The sequence below is a fragment of the Carcharodon carcharias genome, chromosome 9, assembly GCF_017639515.1.
Source record: "Carcharodon carcharias isolate sCarCar2 chromosome 9, sCarCar2.pri, whole genome shotgun sequence".
NCBI lineage: Eukaryota > Metazoa > Chordata > Chondrichthyes > Lamniformes > Lamnidae > Carcharodon > Carcharodon carcharias.
This window is the reverse complement of record NC_054475.1, coordinates 41,120,556-41,145,829: the sequence shown is the minus strand read 5'-3', so window position 1 is coordinate 41,145,829 and position 25,274 is coordinate 41,120,556. Positions and strand designations below refer to the sequence as shown.

The 25,274-nt window shown below is 41.1% G+C and overlaps 1 protein-coding gene across 2 annotated transcripts in view; it reads right to left on the bottom strand.

Moving 5' to 3' along the window:
• Positions 1-25,274, bottom strand: part of LOC121281775 (synaptotagmin-B) — a 261,001-nt gene that overhangs the window by 139,598 nt on the left and 96,129 nt on the right. For both annotated transcript variants that reach the window (XM_041194744.1, XM_041194745.1), the window contains exons 2-3: positions 16,127-16,312; positions 14,725-14,900 (exon numbers count right to left, since the gene is read on the bottom strand). In XM_041194744.1, the coding sequence (XP_041050678.1) occupies positions 14,725-14,900; positions 16,127-16,301 (351 nt within the window). In that variant the 5' untranslated portion in view covers positions 16,302-16,312. The remainder of the gene's footprint in view (positions 1-14,724; positions 14,901-16,126; positions 16,313-25,274) is intronic.

Below are 25,274 nucleotides of genomic sequence, written 5' to 3'. Positions count from 1 at the left end.
ACCTGACTATATATTTTATTTAGAATTGTTCCTGTGAACTGTAAGCAACGCTAAGTTGAACTACCTTACTTTTATAATTATATTAATACGTAATTAAAAAGAAAGCATAAAATTATATATAAAATAATATATATACACAGAGACTGATAATAATTAAGATAAAAGCAAAAAACTGTGGATGCTGGAAATCCAAAACAAAAACAAAAATACCTGGAAAAACTTGGCAGATCCGACAGCATCAGCGGAGAGGAACACAAGTTAACGTTTCAAGTCCGTATGACTCGAAACTTTCTAGTAATTTCATTCCTGACTCATTAAAGATCCCAGGACATGAGCTAATGAAAGGAATTGTTAGATTCACACCCATTGTTCAGCTAATTCAGTCCATTCCCCTTAGTTCAAAGTGGTTTAATTTAAATTCATCTGACAATTCGACTATCTCTAGCCCTAAATTCCTACTTTTTTTTCTGTGACTTTTACATTTTTTAATTCAACTGACTGGATAACTGAAATGGTTTTAGAGCTAAAATCAAATTTAAATTTTCAGGAGTAAACTGCATCATAAAAACCTCATCTCCTTGTCTGGTCATTATTCATTTGAGGGATGCGCTTGAACAGAATGACCCCCAGATTTGCTTGCCTGGCAATAATCATTTCCCCAAAAGCAATTCAGTTTGTGAAGCACTTTGAAATGCTTTGAACAGATATGGTGCAATATTGTTATGACTCAAGCAATGTTCTACTCTGCAGTGACAAAATATTCAGTTGTAATAACAAAGACAAAATAGGTGGGTTAGAAGCAATATACTATCTGTACGAGTTTATGGAAGTATCCTTTGGAAATAAATTGCTTATAATTAATAATTGAAGTCCTGTGCGGTGTTAACTGGTAATTTGTGTATAGTAATTACTGTTAGTAATAACCTTGCAATTAACAAAATGATAATTAATTAGTAATTAACTAAATACCTGATAGTCAAACAAAATAAATAATGTGGATATAAATCTATTATCGTGGAGGTGCTCAGACTACGTGATTGGTGAATCATTTGCTCAAATATCATTCACTACTAATCTAGCATGTTTTTGAGAAGGTCCCATTTATAAGTTCTGTGCCATTATTTGCATCTTAAAGTGAAAGTTTTCCAATTGACTTTGTAACCATTGAGCCTGGAATTCCGTGATAGTTTCCTTTACTCCTGCAGTGGCGGGAACCTACGACAGCTGGAAATTTGACTGGGACACCCGGGCCCAGATCTATCAGGAGACCGGACATAAGGCCCAAGTTGTGTGCGGGACCTTACGGGAATCCCAACGCGCTGACCTCAGTGGGAACAGCCCAGAAATTTGAACTTCTGATGGGCAACTCCCCTCCCTGCGAATGTCTCCAACTCTGAACTAGATTTTGAGGAGTTCTGTGGGGCTTACCTAAATAGCTACTCAGGTAATGTTAGACAGATAAAAATCTAGACTAACTCTTGAGTTACAGAACTGACCCTCCAATCACTCACATGGACCCCTCCCAGCAGCTCCCTAGCCTACCTCCAGACCTGACTGCCCCTCAACAACCCTACTACAACTCCAACCTGATGTGACCACCCTTCCTAAACATGCTAATTCCTGACCACCCAAATACCCCCTGACAAGCCAACTACCCCTCCTTGATCAGACCTGATCACCCCCCCACCACCCAACTAGCCCCCCAGCTCGACTTGAGTACTCCCTGACCCACCTATCCACCTCACCCACCTGCCACCCTACTCACCTACCACCCTACCTATTCACCTACTCATTAACATTCACACACTGGACATTAAAACTTACTATATGGCAGTTAATGCAGTAAAAACAGGGTGTGTCCTGTCCTCCCTCAGACACTACAGTGCTGTGGTGGAATTCTCTGAGGGACACTTTTTTTTGGAGTAGCTGGTCTTGGAAGACTCGGCAAGAAATGTCGATGATTGCCGCTCCTTAGAAGATCCGGGCCCTGGTAGTGCTGGGTCCCCGCATTCCACGTACTCCCCTCACGCTCCCCACCCCCGCAATAACTCCATTTCAAATTTCATCCATGGTTTCCACCCACCTCACCAAAAGCCATAAGCATTCAGTGGGGCCTGGTAGATAGGCAGAAGCAGGGGCCCACCTGTTGATTGTGGCCTGGATCTCTGAAGAGGATGCAAACTTTTTCAAAAAGATATTTTAGTGTAGTCAAGGATGGAAGGGCAACCTCTGCTGGACATTTCCAGCCATTTGAATATGGTGGGCACTCTAGATGCGCCCCTAGTGGGATTCAAAATAGGGAACCTTCCAAGACCTGGAAAAGCCCACCATAATTGCTGAGATTACTAGCTTGTGCATTGTTTAGGCTGTTGTAATTTTTACTGGCTACCTGCTGATGCTAATAGACAGGCATTGACTCACAGCTATGTAGTGGTATTTGTTCTTAATTTGACTGAGGACATTTGACATATTATCAGGGAACGTAACAATGCCAGCTAGCTGAAAGAATATTTATTTGGGTAGGTTTAATACAGCCACACTCTACTATCCACACCACCACCCCAGCTCCAATCAGCTCCTTATATTGAAAAATAATCACTTTTCCAACTTATTAGAAATCCAGAACAATTTAAGCAGTCGCAAAATGTCAAAGGAACACTCCTTAGCAATAAATGCTGTGATTAATAACACTTTTTTTCTGAATAAGTTATTTTAAATTGCCATTGATTTTTTTCACAGTCCAATTACAAATGTTTTCATGTTCGAGTAAATCAGCAAAAGTCTGATTGTTGTGTTTGCCACTAAGAAGCCAACTTTTTCATTAAACATGCATTGGACGTAGCTTTTCATTGTCCAGCAACAAATGTATTTACTAAATTGCAACCTGACGTCAGTAATCCTTAATCCTCTGTTCTCAAATCACCACTGATATTCAAAATATGTTTTTTTTTCCCAAGAGTACAGAAGGGAACATGTGCAGGCATAGGGTTAAACCTTGAAACCAAGATAAAACAAATTCTTGGAAGAACCTACCATCCAGTAGAAATCCAGGATAGTCAGAAAATATGGTCAGACAATATAGGTCAGGAAGAGCACAGAAAAAAAATTGAAAAGACAAAACAGGCAGTAAACCTTCACAAAATGCCACAAAGAGATATGACGCACGCAGAGTAGCTCGAACAAAACTGTTTTCAGATAGCAGATTGATTCTGTTTGCTTAATGTGCAGTGTGCATTATCTGTCATTACACATAAATTGATCGGCTGTAATTCAAAACGACAAAAGGTAATACTTTTCATCAGGTTCACCTTTCTTTTAAAATGATTTTGTTCTAATTTTCCTGCCTCTGTTCCCTTGCTTTCTAGTTTGTTGAGGTATTGATGCCAAAAGCTCTTTAGCGTCTCACTCAAGGGTCCATTGTTCATATAGTGCCTCATCCGTAAACGGCAGAGACAACACCACTGAGCCCAGTGCTGCCCCCACCTTCTATACATATTTCCATACTAGCAACAGCAATCAGGGCCAATCACCTGGACTGATAATTCTCTTCTGTTCAGAGATGTGAAGGCCAATTGCAGCACTCCAACTGCTGCCCCAGCTTTCATGAACTACCTCAGCACAAATTGGGAATGAAACCAAGTTAAAATAACAAATAACTCCTACACACTTTACTTATTTCTCACTGAGACGAAGGGCATGAATTTTCCAACTATTAGCTGAAGATTACGTCACCGATATTGTTAGCATGTGAATCTATAAAGGAATACATTGCTAATGGCTTAAAACTCATATGCTTGCAAGCCAGAAATTCTGGGGTTGTTTAAAACATTTGGTGATGACATTGCTGTGACAAAGCAACTCAATTGGGGGAAAAAAAACACAATGGCCATCAGACAACAATCATCATCGCTTTGGACAGCCTTTAAATGATAAAAATCAATAATACCAAGTCTTCATATATAAATCTGCTTTCTTGAATACCAGTGATGCTGCACGCTTTTATTTCCAGAAAGCCTTTGATAAGAGTGCCACACTGATGGCTATTGGATTTTCACAACATCAGATGTGGCCAGATATTATGCTGGATAGGAAATTTGTTGGAATATGGTAGGCTTGGAGCCATTTAAGGGAGTGGATCTGCATGGAACAGGACACAGAGTCTAATGTTCAGATTGTAATTGTTTATTATCTTCATAAATGATTTGGATAAGGTTGCGAATAGATCAATTCACAAGATTGGAGATATAAAATTGAGCATGGGTTTTAGAATTTATATCATACGAGTTGGAGGAATTGTCCCATATCTAGCAAATGTCCTTCACGGTAGTAAAATGCAATGTTATACATTTGTGTTTGTGACAATCCAGGCGTGTGTTTGCAATGCACAGGAGCCCACTAAAGAATATAGAACAGAAGAACAGAAATGTCAAGGCAGATGAATTATTGAAGATCCAGATGTGAAAAGAGGAGGCCATTGACAAAGCAAATAAAGCTTTAGGCTGTATTGCTAGGACAGTACAACATAAAACTAGGAATACTATGTTTTGGCTGCACTATATTTACTATAGCCATATTTGGTGTACTGTGCCTAGTTTTGGTCCCCACAAATTTTGGAGGTAAGACTGTGGAGAGTATATAGAAGATGGCGATGAAAATAATATCTAGTCTTGTTGTTCTTAACTCCAGGAGTTGGGACTATTTTCATTTGAGAAATGCAGGCTTAAAGAAAATATAATTGAAAATTTTAAAATGACCAATTTGATAAGGTATTTGAGAGGTATAACGATGGGAGCATAATTCTAAAAAGCATCAATAAAGAATAAGATTAGATTCTAGGAAGCATTTCTGTTCAGAGAGTCACTGTCTCCTGAAATATATTTCCAGAGTGTGTGGTGACGATGGATTCCCTGTAGTTCTTCAAAACGGAATGGGGCATGTTCATTGGAGAGGACGACATTTCAATTTATATAGGTTGCATAATACCTGAGAATAAGGAAACTAATGAGTTTTAGCTATCTCCTGGAGTAACTTGATTGTCTAAGAATTTGGAAAGGAATTTTGAAGAGTTCATCTCCCAGTTGATTGGATGAATAAATAGGTGCATTTGCGGTCCAAAGACTCCACCTTGTTCAGATATAAGGAGTTTGATGAACCACATCTTTTCTTAATTTAGTTATATCTACTTTCATTAATTTCACCAACTCAACCTCTAGCTTCTACTCAGTTTCTAGCCTCAGCACTCCTTCCCTCCCCTGTGAAATGCCTTCGGAAAACCTGCTACATCAAAAACACCAGATAAGTGCAAATTGTGCCACTTATTGGCTCTATTAATATGCCTGAAAAATATTACAAATATTTAATTATGGTTTCCGTGAAGTTTTTTCTCAATACTTGTTTTAATTTTCAATACTTGTTTTAATTTTACTTCTCATTAATTTAAAGTTATGTCATTTGATTCTACTGGCCTGACTTATCTTGAAAAAACTATTTGCACCATTCCATGTTTTAGTTACTTCAGTACGGCTCTCTTCCTTTAATGTCCTTTTTTATAGGTCACAAGACTAATATTTCTTTAAAGCTTATCCCATTCATACTTTTGATCACTTTTGTTGCTTTTTTCTGCATGCTCTCTGATATATTGCCTTCCTATTGTGATGTCCAAAACTGAACACAAGCAAGTTATTTAAAAGCAAGATACTGCAGATGCTGGAAATCTGAAATGAAAACAAAAAATGCTGGAAAAGCTCAGTAGGTATGGTCACATCTGTTGAGAGAGAAACAGAGTTAACGTTTCAAGTCCGTATGACTCTTCTTCAGAACTGAAGAAAGGTAGAAATGTGATGGGGTTGGAGAGGGGGTGGAGCAAAATAGAAGGTCAGGGATAGGTGGGAGCTCAGGAGAGATTTGACAAAAATGTCATGGCCACAAGACAATGGGACTGTTATAGATAGTGTTAAAGACTAAGCAAGGTTCTAATAGTGGCTAATATTTTTGCTCCACCTGCTGTAGCCCCCCTCTCTTCAAGAGTATAAAACCCATCACATTCTTACCTCTCTTCAACTCTGAAGAAGAGTCATATGGGCTTGAAACGTTAACTCTGTTTCTCTCTTCACAGATATTGCCAGACTTGCTGAGTTTTTCCAGCATTTTCTGTTTTTACAATCAACTTATGGTCTGACCAATACACTATAAAACCTTCATATAATCTTTATAAACTTGTACTGTACTGTACTAACCTGTATTCCCAAAAGGAAAGATGTTTTTAGGAGAAGATCAGAGACAGAGCTACAGCATTGTATCTCCAATTCTCTACAGCATGAATTAATTCTCTCCTAGAAACATCAATCATGGGGTAACACCTTACACTTCAATATTCCCTTTTTTAAAAATTGTTTTGCAATATTGTCTGGGCTGGAAATTATGCATTTTGTATTATTACTAGGTTACTTGTTGAAGTCTGCCACAGCAAATTATATTTCATTCATTGTATATTTATGTCACACATTTGCTGATTGGGGAAATTTTACATTTGTCATTAAGGAATTTCACTTGCATTACTAATATATTCTTCAAATTATAAATTACTTTCTATGCCTCTACTCTCACAAATTTGACAAATGTACAAGTGATTTTGACTTTCAGGTCAATTATACAGGTGCGTAAAAAGGGGGGCGCAAAGCATTGAACACTTGAGGCGGTTGGCGGTCTTCACTGAACACTTCCTCCACGCTGACAACTCACTTCTCATGAGTACTCAGTTTCCAGTTTTTTATTTCCCCCATTTCCTGTCCCATGTGAATCCCAAAGGCTTTTTGTTTAATTAGAAGTCTTCCATGTGAAAACTCTTTTCCAAGAGTGACAGTATGACACTGATGCTAATCATTTCAAATAGCTTTCCACTTGTCAGCAATGTTTCGATATTGTAGTGGAGTACTAACAGTGGAATAAACAAACTCAGGCTGACCTTGTACCCGATAAGCAGCCAGTGCTGCCTTAATTATCATAGTTGCAGATAGCAGGATCTCTTTAAATCTAGTACAATACTTGCTTTCCTGAAGTTGTGGATTTGGCAATATCAAATGACAGCTATAATATATTTCTAAGTTATGGTTAGATTAAGCTTAATAATACTGTTGCAAATTATAACTTAATTTTCCAAACACAGTGAATTCTACAGAACAATTTTTATCATCTTAAACTGAAATACCAACTTAAACTGAAGTACCAAGGATCAGAGGGACCTTGGTGTACATGTCCACTGGTCCCTTAAGGTAGCGAATCAGGTAGATAAGGCGGTTAAGAAGGCATATGGGATACTTGCCTTTATTAGCCAAGGCTTTGAATATAAGAGCAGGGAGGTTATTCTGGAGTTATATAAAACACTGGTTGGGCCACAGCTAGAGTATTGTGTACAGTTCTGGAATCTGCATTATAGGAAGGATGTGATTGCACTAGAGAGAGTGCAGAGGAGATTTACCAGGATGTAGCCCGGGCTGCAGAGTTTTAGTAATGAGGAGAGATTGGATAGACTGGGGTTATTTTCCCTGGAACAGAGGAGATTGAGGTGGTGACATGATTGAGGTATATAAAATTATGAGGGGCATAGATAGGATAGACAGGAAGGAACTTTTCCCCTTGGTGGAGGGATCAATAACCAGGGGGCATAAATTTAAGATAAGGGGCAGGAGGTTTAAAGGGGATGTGAGGAAATTTTTTTTCACCTGGAGGGTGGTGGGAATCTGGAACTCACTGCCTGAAAGGGTGGTAGAGGCAGAAACCCTCATAATACTTAAGAAGTATTTGGATGTGCACTTGCGATGCCATGGCATACAAGGCTATGGGCCTAGTGCTGGAAAATAGGATTAGAATAGTTAGGTGCTTGTTTGACTGGCACAGACTCGATGGGCCGAGGGGTCTTTTTCTGTGCTGTAGACCTCTGTGACTCTATGAAACATAAGTCATATCAAAATCATCATCATCGTTTCTATGATCAAAATGTTTCTTGTGTTCAACAGGATACATGGTGCTGACCAAACCTGTCGATGGAACTTACTGAGGCTTTTATTTCATAAAATCATAGAATGGTTATAGCACAGAAGGAGGCCATTTGGCCCATTATGTTCATGCTGGCTCACTGGAAGAGCAATTCACCTAGTAGCACTCCCTTGTCTTTTCCACATAGACAACAACTTTTTCCTCATCAGATATTGATTTTGATTCCCCTTTGAATGCCATAATTGAATCTGCCTCCACCACACTCTCAGGCAGTGTATTCTAGACCCTAATCATTCATGGTGTGAAAAAGGTTTTCTATTGTCGCTATTGTTCTTTTATCCAATTTAACTTAAATCCGTGCCCTTTGGTTCTTGATCCTCCCCCAGTGAGAACTGTTTCTCTTTATCTACTCGGTCTAGACCCTCATGATTTTGGATGCCTCTATCAAATCTCTCAATCTTCTCTTCTCTGTAATCTTTGTAACTGAAGCCCATCATCCCTGGAACTAATCTTATGGAGCTTTTCTGCACTCTCTCTAATAACTTCACATTGTTCCTAATGTATGGTGCTGAGAACTGGAGGCAATATTCCAATTGAGGCTGAACCAGTGTTTTATACAGGTTTATCATAATTTCCTTGTCTTTGTACTCTATGCATCTATTTATAAAGCCCAGGATCATATGTTTTTTTTAACTGCTTTCTCAACCTGTCCTGCTATCTTCAAAGATTTCTGCACCTATACCCCTAGGTTCCTCTGCTCCTGCACTCCCTTTAGAATTGTGCCCTTTATTTTATATCATCTCTCCATGTTTTTCCTACAAAGATTAATCACATCACACTTCCCTACATTAAATTTCATCTGCCACTTGCTTGCCCAATTCACCAACCTGTCATACTCTTTTTAAATTTTGACATTATCCTCCTCACAGTTCACAATACTTCCAAGTTGCCTGTCATCCGCAAATCTTGAAATTGTGTCACGTACGCCAAAGTCTAAGTCACTAATATATCAGGAAGAGCCAGAGTCCTAACAGCAATCTCTGAGGAACTCCACTATAAACCGTCTTCAATGTCCACATCAAGTTTAAAATTTCACGTGAGTTTTTTTTTGCAAGTTTTAGACTGGTTTTAAAGTGACCCTGAAGGAACGTGTTTACATTAAGTTCACTGGAGGAGTTAATCTAGTTAAAAATACAGTTTTCTATTGCATAGTTGATGTCAAGTACTCCAGAAAAAGTTCTTGTAAATCTGACAATGAGCCAAATGTAAGACCTAATGGAGCTCACCTAGGCTGTTCAAAAGGCCTTTGACTTACAATATATTAACATGGTCTGACTACCAACATGTTAGTTACAGCTATAACTGACAATTGTATACTGCCTGTAATGTTGTCAGCAGTTCATGTTGGTGGGGAATGTTTCTTTTAGTGGCCTGGGTTTCATGGTCAGCAGCGACAGAACACCACTCTGACAGCTACCCACAAAGCTTTCCCAGGTTTTGGATCAAATTTGGTATCTGATCCGATGTGGCATCCTCCACAGGGGATCTCTGGCACCATTCGACCAACCAAATTGAAGAATTTTCACTGAGCCACGCCGGGTGGAATCTATCAGAACCAATTCAAACACAGAGGGGAGGCTGGTCATGGGTCTGGAACCTGTTTGTTCTGTCAGTGGGTTTCACTGTGGCTCTTTAACCCAGCCACAACATTAGCATCCCGCTTTGGGGTGTCCTGGAGTTCCTGCGGTGGGACTAAGTGAAACAGATGACGTTGGCCAAGGACATGAGGAAGAGGACAGCCTCTCCAACCTAGTAGATGTGGATGGAAGTGGTCAAAGAAGTGAACAGCAGGTGTGTGGTCCCTTGAATCTGGATTCAGTGCCCCAGGAAGTTGAAGGACCTCAGGTGGGCAGGAAAGGTAAGTGGCACAAAACGTCAGGTGCCAAGCTCCACACTCTGACATTTCCAGCGTTCTCAGACAAACATAACTTGCAGCTCCATTCCTTCCCTCTCTCTCCAGGCATCTCCTCACGTTCCCATCCTAACAGCCAGTGCTCATCTTGTCAGCCATCGGTAATGTGTGCCCACCTTCTCCACTGTGAAGGAAGTCATGTTCCAGGAGGCTGCAGATGTCAGAACTGTCCTGCTGTGCAAACTTGAACCTACTGGGGCACTGGTGCTCAGACATGTTGAGAGAGCTGATCTTCTGCCTCTAAGACTCTGTGTTGGGGGTCTCACCTCCTTCCAGCTGGATTTCTATGTCCATCATCTCTGCGCTTTGGAGTGGCGTGTGTCTGAGGAGGAGGCAGCTGCTGCTGGTACTGATGTTGCTCCTGCTGGCTGGCAGTGTTGCTGCTTCAGCACCTCTTGTTCCTCATCAGAGGTCCAAAGTAGAGCAGCATAAACTGCTTCCATGCTGCAGTGAAGGCTGGCTGCAGGGAACTGCAGATCATGTTGATTGAAATCCAAGGCAGGTGAACTAAGTTGCAAGAAGCTGGAATTCACCTGTCAAGCAGTGAAAGCACATTCTCAGCAGAACTGCTGTGAACAAAAGCCTCTCACCTCAGCATGGCTTCCCCAGCCTGTCAGCTTCATTGAAGAAGCGCTCCCAAGCTCTGCCGGAATGCTAGGTTAAAATCACAGATAATTGCCTCTTTGAATATTTTGATTACTGACCTTGCTAAACAAAAATAAAGCAATGTCAAAGCAATAAATTGATAATTTTTAAAAAAGAGTAAAGAATAAAAATGACCATTAGAGTGTAAGAGAGTGAGATGTGTGACGGGTTTGAGTGTGTATGTGAGTGGAGGGTTATGAGAAAAGTGACTTACCCTGGTGGAACAGAGATCATTCATCCTCTTTCGGCACTGGGTGGCTGTCCTCTTTTGCAAGCCACTGGCGCTGACCACTACTGCCACTGCCTCCCATGCTAGAGTGATGACCTTGCTTGCTGTTCTTCACCCAGAGTAAACCCCAGAGGGCTTCACGGCAGGCTTCCACAGTGTCCAATAGGCACCTGAGGGAGGTGTTGCTAAATTTGGGGGCAGCACGTTTCCTCCCTTTGGCAGCCATGACTTTGCAGCAGCTTCCGATCACTTAGAGAGAGAGAGCTAGCTCTGTGCGGGGGCGCCCTTTAAATAGGGCACCCGGGTTACTGACTGCCTGAGATGATGATGGGGTGGGCGCATCAGAGGCCGCCCCACCAGCGATCCAGCATGTTTCCCAGGAATGTATTATTAATGAGGCGGAACGCACCAGGAATGGGACAAGACGGCATGAAAAGCTGCAGGTAAAGCATCATTTTTCCTGCCTGTTACCACACTTTGTACAAATCTGAGACGATTCCACCCCTAGTCTCAGGATACTCAGTCACCCTGATCCCCACACACCAGCACATACTCTCACCCACTCTCACAGTGGGTGAGAGTGAGTGAGTAAACGCCTTCACATTGGAAGTGAGCTAGACACACCCACTCTCACTCTCTTACACTCTAATGGTCATTTTTATTCTTTACTCTTTGTTAAAAATTATCAATTTATTGCTTTGACATTGCTTTATTTTTGTTTAGCAAGTTGCTTCTTTTATTTATATTCAACTTCTGTTGAAATTCATGTATCTTTCCAAAATCTGCTTATTGGCCCCTTGAGTGAAAAAGAGAATGAAAGTGTGGCTCACCATGCAAAAAGGTTGGACAAGCCTGATCTAAAAGTATAAATCGGGAGCAATGGAACACTTTCAATTTCCCTGGATGAGGGCAGCTCAAACAGTCAAGAAACCTAACGGCATCCAAGACATAGCAATCCCCTTGACCAGTATCCCACCTAACTCCTTCAACATTCACTCCCTCTGCCACCCATACACAACAGCAATGCAAACTTCAAGATGAACTGCAGCAACTCACAGAGCCTTCTTCAACAGTATCTTCAGAACTTTTGACCTCTACCACCTAGAAGGCAAGGGCAGCAGATGCATGGGAACATCACCACGTCCAAGTTTCCCTCCAAGCTACTCATCATCCTGACTTGGAATTATATTGTCATTCCTTCACTGTTGCTGGGCCAAAATTTTGGAACTCCCTAACAGCACTGTGGGGGTACCTACACCACATGGACTGCAGCGATTCAAGAAGGCGGCTCAACACCACCTCCTCAAGGGCAGTTAGGGATGGACAATAAATGCTGACCTAGCCAGTGAAGCCCACATCCCATGAATGAATAAAATTTTCTTTTAAATTTTAGGTGATTAAGAAGTTGTGAAATACCTCTTCAGTAAGATTGTTGAAGGTGAGAATTTTACTCTGTGCCATTTATAACAGATGCATTTGTGGAAAACTTCTCCTTTCAGAACAGTGGATTTCATCCTCTGTATCACGATTGAAAAGATTCTCCATGCTTTCAATTTATAAACTGCCTTGGGTATTAGGGTCATTGGGGGTTCAGCGAAAGTAGAAATGTATTGTGCAGAGAATATTTTTGACTTAAGACCAGTCTCACTTGTAAATAAATTCCTCAAACTCAAAAGCATAAACTTGACAAATTTTACTGGCATGGCTCCTGCTGGGCAAGTAACTCCATCAATCACAGCTGTGCTATATGCTTGAAGGCGAGAGAATGTTCTAAACAAAGACCAAAGCTTGGATCTGACCTGAAACAGCTAAGATACCTGAAGTTGTTTCTCCCTTTATGACCAGCTGAAGGATAGGCAAGTAAGCAGAAGTTTTGGCATATTTATATTTGATTTGCAGCCTATAGGTAGATATTTATTTTTAAAAAAGATCTATTTTCTAAAAATGCATTCACTGTTGCAAAAAAAGCAGAGGAAGTGTTCTACTGAAGGTTACACATGTGCTCATCAAGTTTCTTTGATGTCAATCTGGGTCCGTCATATCTCAAGGAAGTCAAAACACGCATACATACAATCAGTTATAAAGAAGCACAAAAATAATTCAAAAAAGGTCCGAGGAAAGAAGCGACCTTACTAAATAGCCTAGACAATGCAATTTGTGTATAAATCTCTTCAGTTGTGAGGAGAGATACGGTCCCTTTAATATTATTGAGATAGCCGGGTAGAAATTTGTCTTGGGTGATAGCATGAAACAGACTGCATCAGCTATACACACTGGTTGATATCAAATTCTATTGAAGTGAATGAAACTTAATGGGTGGAGTGTATGATAGACAGCCTGCAACACTGCCAAAGAAAAGTTTTTATTGTGTTGTATTGTGCTGGTTGATATCTTGTTCATCAGTAGAAAAGGATTTTGAATATGGTTTTGATATTTGTCATTATACATTTTTAAGTAACATCAAAGGTTCAATTTAAATTAATATGCAGCAAGTATACAAAAAAATAAATGACAATTGCTTGGAGTATTTTAATGTAGAGTACCAGATTGCAGTTTTGCACTGAACTACCTTAATAAAGAGAGGGATGCCTGTCAACTATGACACTAATTGACACATCATCTGCGTATAAATAGCACTCAAGTGCAAATCAGATTTTCAATCATGTTTTTTTTCCTTCTTTAATTAAGGCAGCAAGCAGCAAGCTAGGATATTTGGTAATCATACTTGTAAAGTCAATAAATATTCTTTGGTCAATCAGAATTTGTCAGTTTAATAAACACTGATGATAAGGAATTAACAGCTTAAAAACAGCCAAAAATGGTATTTCAGCTTCAAAGAACCTACAAGTGAAGGGCTCAACATTTTCACACCACATTTCTTTAGTTGCCTTTCTGCGAGTACTTTACATCCTACATGTGCTGATAATGTTACCATATAACAATGTGTTTGGACATATCACTGTGGTGTTTTCTCGAAATAATGAACTACATAAAAGAAAGAAAAAATGTACAAGTTACAGCAATATGTCCTTTGTGAAAATCATATTACAAATTTCATTAAAACAAAGCAATCTTTATCAATCAAAGAACAGATGGGCCAAAGTGTTTGTGAGTCATATCCATGAATAACTGTGCAGCTTTTGGAACACATTCATTTGACATGGCTATTCTGATTTTGTTATTGTTCCAGCAGTGCGTTTTAGCAATTCCCATATGACATGAAATCAATGTCCTACGTTTTTGGCCAAAGATCAAGGTAATGAATTTTCCCCTTGTTACAGAGAAACACGGGGCAGCAAGAATGTTACAAACCAATTCGAAATGATGGAAACTCACAAGAAACACATAATCATCTGGTTCTTCAGAGATTGCAGGCTTATTCATAATGAAAGCAATCACTTTCCAGTTTTTCTAATTATTCGGAAGTTTAATAGTGTTGGATTATGGCAATTTAGAATCTATTTGTGTTTAGATTATGTGATTCTAGTGTGTTTAAAATCCACCAATGCTGCTCACCTTCATAACAGCCAGTTCTGTACTGCTCTGAACAGTTGGGAAATGAGAACCAATCAGGTGTCAAAGCTGCCTTAACTACTGTGTTCATTGTTTCAGGTTGTGAATGGTCAACTCTATCAATCACATTCCAAATTATGACTTGACACAATTGGCCATTACTGGCATGAAATCAACAGGTATTTCCTGAAGGAACAAAGGTGAACTTAAACTGAAAATTTGTAACCAATTGTTACAATAACATTTCTTCACCTAAATGACTTATAATATGCTATTAATACTACAGGATGATTTTAATTTACATGTACCATAGTTTGATAAAATCAGGCTTGATTAAAATTTGACTTACATTTTCTCTTCATTACATTACCTGATTTCCACCTGAGTTTTTAACATCTTTCATGTTGATGTCATTCTTTTTACCCTTGCCCTTCTCCTTCTTGTTTTTCTTCTTTTTACAGCAGCATTTCTTGCAGATGCAGAGGCAACAGGTGAGGAGCAGCAGGCCACTGACAATAGCTATGGCGATCAAAGCCCAAGGTGGCACTGGCAAAAGGATTGGAAAAATTGGTAAACTGGCATCAATCATTGCATTAGAAATGTGTAGCTTCCTGGCGGTACACTTAAGAGAAACAGCTTTAATTTTTGACTTAGGCCTTACCTTTCCTGATAGCTAAATGTTTCAGCCTAGAAATTGGTCTACACTCAACTTGTAAACCCAGTGGCAAAGTAAGCTACCATGCCAAAATCTATGAGTGTGAGGTCTATTCAAAACCGACCTTCTTGCACCATCAGGAAGTGACCAGGCTGCTGGGGATGCCAGTCCCATCCCAAGAGGCACTGCTCATGAAGAAGATAGAAATGGACTTGATGGGAACATCGCCACCGACATAACCAAGAGTGGGGGTTGTCAGGCGATGGGTGGGAAATGTGGGCAACTGGTTGCTGCCCAGAATTTCAATGCGGAGCTAGAGGAGGATTTCTGCTCTTCTTGGCTCCACATCAGGTTAGTAAAATGCCCTGTAATCTTTTTGGAAGCACCCTCTGGTGGTCCCTTTAAAACCACTGACTTGGCTGTTCTGCATCTGAGAACACCATGCATGGCATGCCTGGTGTATGCTGCTGCCAGGTACCAATCAATTTCGCGAAGCTGCCTGAAATCAGGATTTCACTGTTGCTTGTACAAACTGGGGCAAAACACATGCATGACCAGAAGATCATATGTCATACATTTGGTGTGGAATGAGCACATACACACTGTATTGGACCCATCAGCACCCATTAGAACCTGAAAAGGATGTGTACTGGGTAATTTATTATGTAAATCAAATGGAATTCAGTTACCCTTACAAAATCAATTAAATCTATTAAGACTGAAGGGCTTCCTGCATTCTGATGCTAATTAAGGTGCTGCCAGATTATATCATAATAATATCCTTATAAAATGGAAACTTGATTTTCCAATATGCATTTCCATTTAACTTCTGTTTTGCTCAAACGTCTCTCCTTTTTCTCCTCCTTCGCAAAAGACCTTTACCCTGGAAAGCCTTTGAATTGTCAGTGGATGTGGAACTCCAGTGGAGATGCAGAAGTCTGGGGTACACATTTGACCAAATGTGCAATTTTGGACATTCTGACCAGAAAGAGCTTGAAATAAAACAATCTCATTTTAGCAACCGGGAATAAATGGAGTCAAATATTTCGAATAAAAACAGTAACTACATGACAGAGAAAAACTCCTGCTCATGATTTGAAAAAAAAAACATACTTACAAGGAATTTTATTCAGTTCATTCATAAATTTCTCTTTCAGCTTCTCAACGACATTATTTTTCCCTTCTCCAGGTCCTCCGGCCTCTGTAGAGTTATCTCCAGTGTCAATAGGCGTCATGGTAGGCGTGGCAATGGGTGCCACCAAAGCCTGTGTATTGACTGCCCTCGGCTTCATCTTGATCAGAGCTAGCAGATGAAAAACAAACACGATTTGTCAGCATTCAGGAAAATATACTTTTGAGTCACAAGATCTTAAAAGTAATATAATTCTCTTTGATGATTTCTTTGTTACAGTCTGAATAACGCATTGATAATTTGTTAGACTCATTTATTACTTAAAACGAGAAAAAAGAATGAATGCTGACTCCAAATAGCAATTGGTGTATTCTACTGGAATGAAGTCAAATTAATCAATGAAGCAGAGACATTGTACATGGTGGAAACTGTGTTAATATTGTTCCACACACCATGACGCAAATACATCTAACATAACTAATGTGATTTCAATTGTAAACCTGAAAACAAATATTGTTTTCAAATTAAGATAATAAACTGAACCAAGGTTCCTTATACTGTCTTAGCTGTAAATTATTAAATTGAACACAGCCGGTATGCAATGTTTTCCCACAATAATTTCATCTCATGTTCTTCTATCCTCTGTCAACCAACAATTCATCCTCTTTCAGCTTATTTCAGCAGTAAGGATGGGCCATACAACTTTTCCTCATTTATCCTGATTCTTGAGCCATCTTGTGCTTTAATGAAAATAAGAATAGCTCCAAGCAATATGGCAGTGTGGGTGTCTGTTGGATGTTTTACCTACTGAATCAGGTTTGATGAGTTACGTGCCTTGAACTCACAAGTTTAAAGAACATGGCAAAGTACGGATATAGATTTAAAGTTTAAAAAGTTTCAAAAGCTCCAATCCGATCCAATTATTTAAAATTTGTGATATTTCAGCATTATGTGTTAAAAAATAATATAACACACACATAAACACGCCTTTACTCCTCAGGGCTGAATTGTTGCTATAACATACATCCCGAAGAAAAAATACAGAGAAATAGACATTTTGGGAAGGAAATTGGTAAGTATACAATGGAAGGAGCCTTCAGAATCAAATTGGAGAATTCACAAACCCTGTCTAGAAAGCACTTCACAATCTGGGGCTCTTCTCAATACAAAAACCTTGAGGAGGACATGAGAATTCATTGTTGAATGCCTTAAGCCATCTTCTGCAGAAAGTTTGGCTAGAAAATGAAAGAAGTAATTCACAATAATCTTGGAATCTTGAATAGCCCATGGGGGTACATCAGCTCAGGGTACAGATAGTGGGAGGGAAAGAGAATCAGGGGATCTGTGGAGTGAAGGTGGTTTTAAGGCCTATTTAATAGGCTTAGCTATCTTTACTTGTGACATTTAGGTTTATCATAGGATGTTCAATCCTTGTGATGAATTAATGACAATGATAAATATGAAGTAGGAAATGCTTTGTTGTGCTTCAGGTTGGAGCCAAATCACAAATTCTTGATGAATGAAAGTTTTTTTTCTGAAAATTCCTCAACGTTAAATTACAAGAGTCACAGAATTAAAAACCATGCTTGTTGTGGTAATAGCTATGACCAGAAGAAAGCAAAAGATTGCAAGCCAATTAAACATCAAAGATTTCAAAGCCATCCTCCAGCATCTGAATATTCCATTGTCTACTCACCACAACTGACAAAGCTGAAGTCAAATTCATTGATATAATTTTTCCATCTAATTTATGGATGGACAATGGTGTGCAACAAATTCAATGAAATGGTGCTCAAATGTTTATATAACAAACCCTATCATAAAAGTATACAGATTTAATGCTGCTTATTTTTATTTCAATAACTTTTGACTGACAAATAAATTGAAAATGAATTGAAAATGAAAAAGTTACACAAATATAATAAGATTACATTTCTCAGGAGAATTTATTCTAATATTTTTTGACATCTCACCCATTGTTTCATTTGTCATTTGGGATTAAAATGAATACTGCATATTCCTTTTTATGATTTACAGTAGAATATATCTTGCAACAATAAATTTTGGAAGGCTGCTCGACACTAGTTCTCTGAAATGTTGAATTCATTACAGATAAAATAAAATTCCACCAGCCTTGTGTGTTGTTGTGTAATAGCTTTAACAGGCATGACGGTAACATTAGCAAAACTAATTTCTAACTAACCTAATTACTTTGTGCAGGTTCTGATTATACCTTCATAGTAACAAATATTGAGACATCATTTTGGCACCTCTTTAACATAAGTACTCTAACTGTCCTTCTTAAGATCCAGCTTTCAACATGTCTGAAATATTGTACAAACTACAAATTTATAGCTAAGAACATGTTGGTAACTGGGATATCATTTCTTTAACTGTTGGTTAAGAATATCATATAAGGATTTGGTTGCATATGACTGATCCTTCAGTGTCCTTGGTCAAAATCCTGGAACCTATGTAACACCATTGGGAATATCGTCAACGCATGTATTGCATCCATTCAAGAAGAAGGCCCATCACCTGTGATATCTTTGCAGAACAGAAAAGAGACAGTGTGCCACATGGAAAGTCAAGTACCCAACTGACCAGTTTAATCAAGTTTTGGCCGTATACGTACATACACAAATGGGCACAAGAGGGTGCTATTACACTCCTGTCTCCTTAACAAAAACACAGTTTAAATTCCATACAACTTATATACATTTCTTGTTTTTAATTTATTTACAAATCCAACTTAACCACTAGTTTCCTATTTCTAAGAGGATTCCTCCTTTCTTGACCTAAACCTTCAGAACTTGGACAAGTACCTGAACCCATCTGGGCCTGAGTCTGAGGAGAAGTTTCCTCCAACAAAGACTTATTTTGACCTTGATCTTCGGTTGAATTTTCCACTTCATCAGACATGTCTGTCTGACTGACCTGGATCTGAACTGGTTTCCGGCACAAATTGTGTTGAGTAAGTATTGGTACTTTACTTGTATCCCAACTATCCAATTCATCAGACCCATTATATCCTTCCCAATTCCCTTCTTCTTCATGAACTTCTGAAGGTGAAACATAATCCATATGTACAAAGCTAGCCTTTCCATTACCAAACATCTTGACCAAATATGTGCGAGGACCACATATTTTCACAGCTCTTGCTGGTAACCACTTCAACCACTTATGGTGATGTTCTTTCACCCTAACCTTCTGGTTCAACTTCACACTTCTTTCACTCAACCCCTATCATGACTCTCTTTCTGCCTGGAATGTTTTTCTTTTATTGTCCCTCAACCCCATCCATGTCCTCACCTCTAGCTAATGGGACACCTCCTCCATTAAAGAGATGGAAATAAGCAGTCTAAAATTCCCATCACAGCAGTTACCCACACCCTTTACCAGCACAGAGACACACATCTTAGTGGACCTGGATGTAGAGCAGGGTCAGGTTCACAATCTGGTGGTCACCATATGGATACGTGTCCGCAGCAGGAGGAGGCAGGGCCAGCCGAGCTCCCCGGCACTCAGATGACTGATGGAGAAGATGCATCTGTGAGGTCCAAGTCAGATGACGAGCCTCTGGATTCCACCCTCCAACTCATCATGAAGAATCAGCAGAAAGCCAGGAACACCATACAGAGCTGTTGGAAGCCCTCAACAGAGTGGCATATGAGTCGGAGGAGTGGATCCATCTGCTCTCTGATGAAGTAGTGCTACATGTGCTTGTATGGAGGTCTCCATGGGAAGGATGGCAGATGCCATGTAGACCTGGTCCAGCTGAATGCAGAGATGTGCACAGATCTGCACACCATGGTGGTAGTCATGGGTGAGTTCCTGCAGTGGCAAAGAAAAGGGAACCAGAGCACTTTAACATCCCTCCAGGTGCTCTTTCCCCTCATGGAGTAGGTCGGGGCCCACGGGCACCCAAAGGGAGGAGGAGCAGCAGCTGGACACCTCTGGGTCATCCACTCAGGAATCTCAGAGGCTGTCCTCTCCCTTTGCCTGTGAGCCCCTCAATTGTGTCCTCTGTCACTACAAAGGGAACAGCCGGATACAGGAGAACAGCCAAAGCAAGCTAGGACCCTCAAGGCCTCGGCTCTCCAGAGGACCCACGCCAAAGTCATCAAAGGCAACAGGGCCTACCATTGGACAGGCTGTCTCAACCCCTGCTGCGGATGTCAGGGCAGCACCTAGAAAAAGTGGTAGACCTAGAAAAGTTAAGAAATTCTGATTATAAGTGGTTGCACAGGTGAATGCATTTTATCACTTTATAGTCTGAAAATATATTCACTTTCACTGAATAATGTTTAATGGTGCCTTTCAGCTTCATTTAAAGGCTTCGTGAGTCCTCCCCCTGCATGCACCCCACCCCCAGTTCAGGTGCATGCAACTGGACCACAAATGCTTATGGAGGGACAAGTGTGTGTGGCAGAGCCTTGTGCACATGTCTCCCATGCACGCGGAGCCTTCTCCCATCACACTCATCTCATTGTCCTGAGCATTTTCAATGCTGCCTGCTGGGGTTCTCTTTCAGTTGTCCATCTGAGCTGACCTGCATCTCCACCCAACCACTGTTCACACTCCCATGCAGCACCTGTAACCTTCCAACACCAGGCTCCGCTCACTTTCGATTCAAAAAATATGGTCGTTGTCAAGTTTTTTGTAAGCGCCCCCATCCTTCCCACTCCACTGGTCATCCATGTCCTTTCCCCCATCACTGTTGACCCCCCGGCATGATTTTCTACCTCCCCTCTGTCACCTACCAACCAGAACCCTTTTCTTTCCAGGATGTCCAGGGTAATGTGCACATTCTCTACCTTCTTGAGAATCCTACCCCCATTGACCTCCTCCTTCCTACCTCCAGGGTCTGCATCTGCCTCCAAGTCCCCACCGACCAACCTCGCTGCCCCTTCTACCACTACTGATGCACTTTCATCCTCCCAGCCTTCCAGCTCACCTTTGTCCCTTCTCATACTCACCATTCCCTCCTACCATGCCCACCCTCTGTTCGCTCCCCAGGAGGCAGTCATTGACTCCAGAGAACCCTCCCTGGGAATCCCCCTCTTACATTCTCCTCCACCCTTACTCCCTCCTCCCCTTGGACTCCTTCCTCTCTCTGAACTCCTTCCTCCCCTCCAGACTCCTCCCCTTACATCTACCTCCCCACTTGCCACATTCTCTTCTGTTACACCCTCTTCCACTCGTACTCCCTCCTACCCCTCCCAACCTTGCCCCCCCACCCATGACACATTTGTTCCTCCCACTCCCAACCTCAAACCCCCCAACACCTTCATCCCCTCCTCTCCCAACCTCATGCTCCCGGGAATACCTTTTTCTCCCAGTCAAACCTAGACCTTCCTCTCCCACCCCCACCCCGGCACACCTTCCTCACCCACTCACAGCTGGACCTTCCTTTCCACCCCCTCGACGATCATCCATAGCAGTCCATGGACAAGACTGTGATGTTCTGAAGCAGCCCCAAGACATCACCTGGGGTCTCCCCACCCACCGTGAGCTGCTTTGCAGCGGAGCCATGCTCATGAGAGTCCACCCACTATGCGATGCATGTGTTCTTCCAGGGTTCAGTTGCTGTAGAGCTTCAGCATTTTATTCTTCTCAGATGTCCGCGATGTGAGCAAGGCTTTAATGGTGACTCCCGACTTCTGCATGTCACACTTGTCTAGACGTGTTCTGAGCTGGCATGTTTTCCCACCGGCATAACGGAAAATCTGGCGTGGGGGTATAATTCTGGTTGGGCCATTAATGGGATGCAGAGTGGGTTCATGCCAGCCTCCAATGGGATTGGAGTTCTGCCATGGCGGACACTATCAGATGATCAGTTATTGCTCTACTTTCTCCTTTAAAGCATAGGGTAGTGGACAAGGTTTGTGATAAACTAGTCTTGTATTCTCTGAACCCATGCATTAGCCTTGTATCCCTGAGTTGATTTGCTGGTTTCACTGAACACCTGAGGGTACTTGGCAATCATGTCATCTTGTCTTGTGAATTTCACTTATATGCAAAAATAGTTCCTTCCAATTGAACTTAAGTGCTGTTAACCAGCTGTTTCCAAACAAGATTAGTTTTTCACCCTCCACCACAATGGTCGACAATTTTGCAAATTGCTCTTTGTATGGGACTGGAACAAACATACTTCTCATTATGGGGATTTTCTTTCCTCTTAACTCTGGAATGCTGCATGTGATTTCTCCAGCTGACGTTGACTCAACTTTTCACGGTATAGTGATTCAGGAATCATGCTAATTGATGCACTCATGTCGACCCCCATGTTTAGCAGAATACCATTCAACGTTGCTTGGGCTATGTTGCCCTTGGAACTGCCACAGGGTCTCCTTGTGCTTGAGATCTTTTGGGGTCTACCCCTCGTCGACCTGGTGCTGTTTGACTGCCCTTTTCTCCAGCCAGTGTTTTCTCCATTTACATTCTTTAGACATGCCTTGGCTAGATGACCCTACTTCTTGCATGTGTAGCACACTGTCTTCACAAATGGAAATTCTGTGTCCAATGTTGGTCCAAGCACCAGTAACAGGACTTTGTTGTACCATGGCTACTACAAACTGTTGTCATTAGAGCCTTCTGCTTACTCAGCTGCAGCTTATTTACTTCAGCAGATGACTGGTGATTGTTAACTCTGACTTCCCTTAAATCAAGTTCTGTCATGTCCATGGACAATGCTGTTTGACAAGTTAAGATGAAAGTTAACTTTGGCAATGTCAGTAGCTAACGCATTCACTTTTTAAACCACATATAAAGCTGTCCCACGATGTTCTCTCTCAAAATTAAAATGAATGGACAGCTTTTTCAAAGCCACAATAAAGTCTCCAACGTCCCCACAGGGCAAATAATTCCTGGTTCCAAACCGATAGCTTTCTGCAATCTCCAATGGCTTGGGATTGTATTGTTGCTCAAGCTTACACAAAATGTCTGCCAGTGGCGTGTTGTTTGGCTTAGTGGGGGTGAGCAAATTCTCGAGCAGTTAGTTTCTGGTCAATAGTAACCCCCCGGATGTTGACAGATGGAGATTCACTGATGGTAATGCCATTGAACATCATCTTGTTGGAGATGGTCATTGCCTGACAATTGTGTGGCGTGAATGTTACTTGCCACTTGCCAGCCCAAGCCTAAATATTGTCCAGGTCTTGCTACATTTGGACATGGACTGCTTCAGTATCTGAGGAATCACGGATGGTGCTGAATAGTTTGCAATCATCAGCAAACATCCGCACTTCTGACCTTATGATGAAAGGAAGGTCATTGATGAAGCAGCTGAAGATGGTTTGGCCAAGGACACTACCCTGAGGATGATGTCCTGGAGCTGAGATGACGGACCTCCAACAACCACAACCATCTTCCTTTGTGCTAGGTATAACTCCAACCAATAGAGAGTTTTCCCCTTGATTCCCATTGACTCCAGTTTTGCTAGGCCTCCTTGATGCTACACTCAGTCAAATGAGGCCTTGGTATCACCTCACCTCGGGAGTTCAGCTCTTCTGTCCATGTTTGATCCAAGGCTGTAATGAGGTCAGGAGCTAAGTGGCCCTGGCGGAACTCAAACTGGGCATCAGTGAGCAGGTTATTGCTAAGCAAGTGCTGCTTGATAGCACTGTTGATGACCTCTTCCATTACCTTACTGATGATCGAGATTAGACTGATGGGGTGGTAATTGGCCAAGTTGGATTTGTCCTGCTTTTTGTGTACAGGACATACCTGGGCAATTTTCCACATAGCCAGGTAGATGCCAGTGTTGTAGCTGTATTGGAACAGCTTGGTTAGGGGCACGGCAAGTTCTGGAGCACAAGTCTTCTGTACTATTGCCGGAATATTGTCGGGGCCTATAGCCTTTGCAGTGTCCAGTACCTTCAGCAGTTTCTTGACGTGGAGTGAATCGAATTGGCTGAAGACTGTGATGCTAGGGATCTCTAGAGGGTGGATCATCCTCGAGGTTGATCATCCACTCAGCATTTCTGGCTGAAGACTGTAGCAAATACTTCAGCCTTAACTTTTGTACTGATGTGCTGGGCCCCTCCATCATTGAGAATGGGGATATTTGTGGAGCCTCCTCCTCCAGTGAGTTGTTTAGTTGCCCACCACCACTCACGAGTGGATGTGGCAGGACTGCAGAGCTTAGATCTGATCCACTGGTTGTGGGATCACTTAGCCCTGTCTATCACTTGCTACTTATGCTGTTTGGCTCGCAAGTAGTCTTGTGTTATAGCTTCACCAGGTTGGCTACTCATTTTTAAGTATGCTTGGTGCTGCTCCTGACATGCCCTCCTGCACTCTTCATTGAACCAGGGTTGATCCTCTGGCTTGATGCTAATAGTAGAATGGTGAAATGGCAGAATTTAATCTGATTTTGGCTATATATACATGTGTACACAAATGGTCACAAAATGGTGCTATTACACATTACACCACCTTCTCAAGGTCAATCAGAAAATGACAACGAGTGATACCCAAAGCCCAAGAATTATTTTTAAAACATTGTGAGGTGATGAATTTCTAAAATGAGTTTTCTGCATGAGTTGGCGGAAAATGTTATTCCAGGAGTTAAAACTTAAGCCCCTGATTACTGCTCTGAGCACACCTGGTGTAAAATCAAAGGGACGTTAAAATACTATTTGAGTACTTTTGCTTATTAGTTACAAAAATATTGGAGATGGGAATTAAATTGGGGCTGGCAGTTGGAGGTGGGAGGTCATGTGATGAAACATTCAAGAATAGGTCCACCCTGTTTGGCAATCCTATAAATGGTACTTAACACATGCATTACTTTACAAAACAAGCAGCTCCTGAAGATTTTGCATACTGTTAAAAAAATCATTTTACTAATGATTAAAAGGTGTCCACCACAGGGTTCAACCATAGCAGCCTAAAAGAACAGTAGAATTTCCCATATCAGAGTGCCAGCTGTCCATAAACAGCACATTTCTACTTTAGCTCTACACTGGTTAATGTCATACCTAGCACAAAGAAAGATGGTTGTGCATTTTGGAGGTCAATCATCTCTGTCCCAGGACAGCACTGCAGGAATTCCTCAGAGTAGTCCTAGGCCCAAACATCTTTAGCTGCTTCATCAATGACCCTCCCTCCATCATAAGGTTAGAAGTGG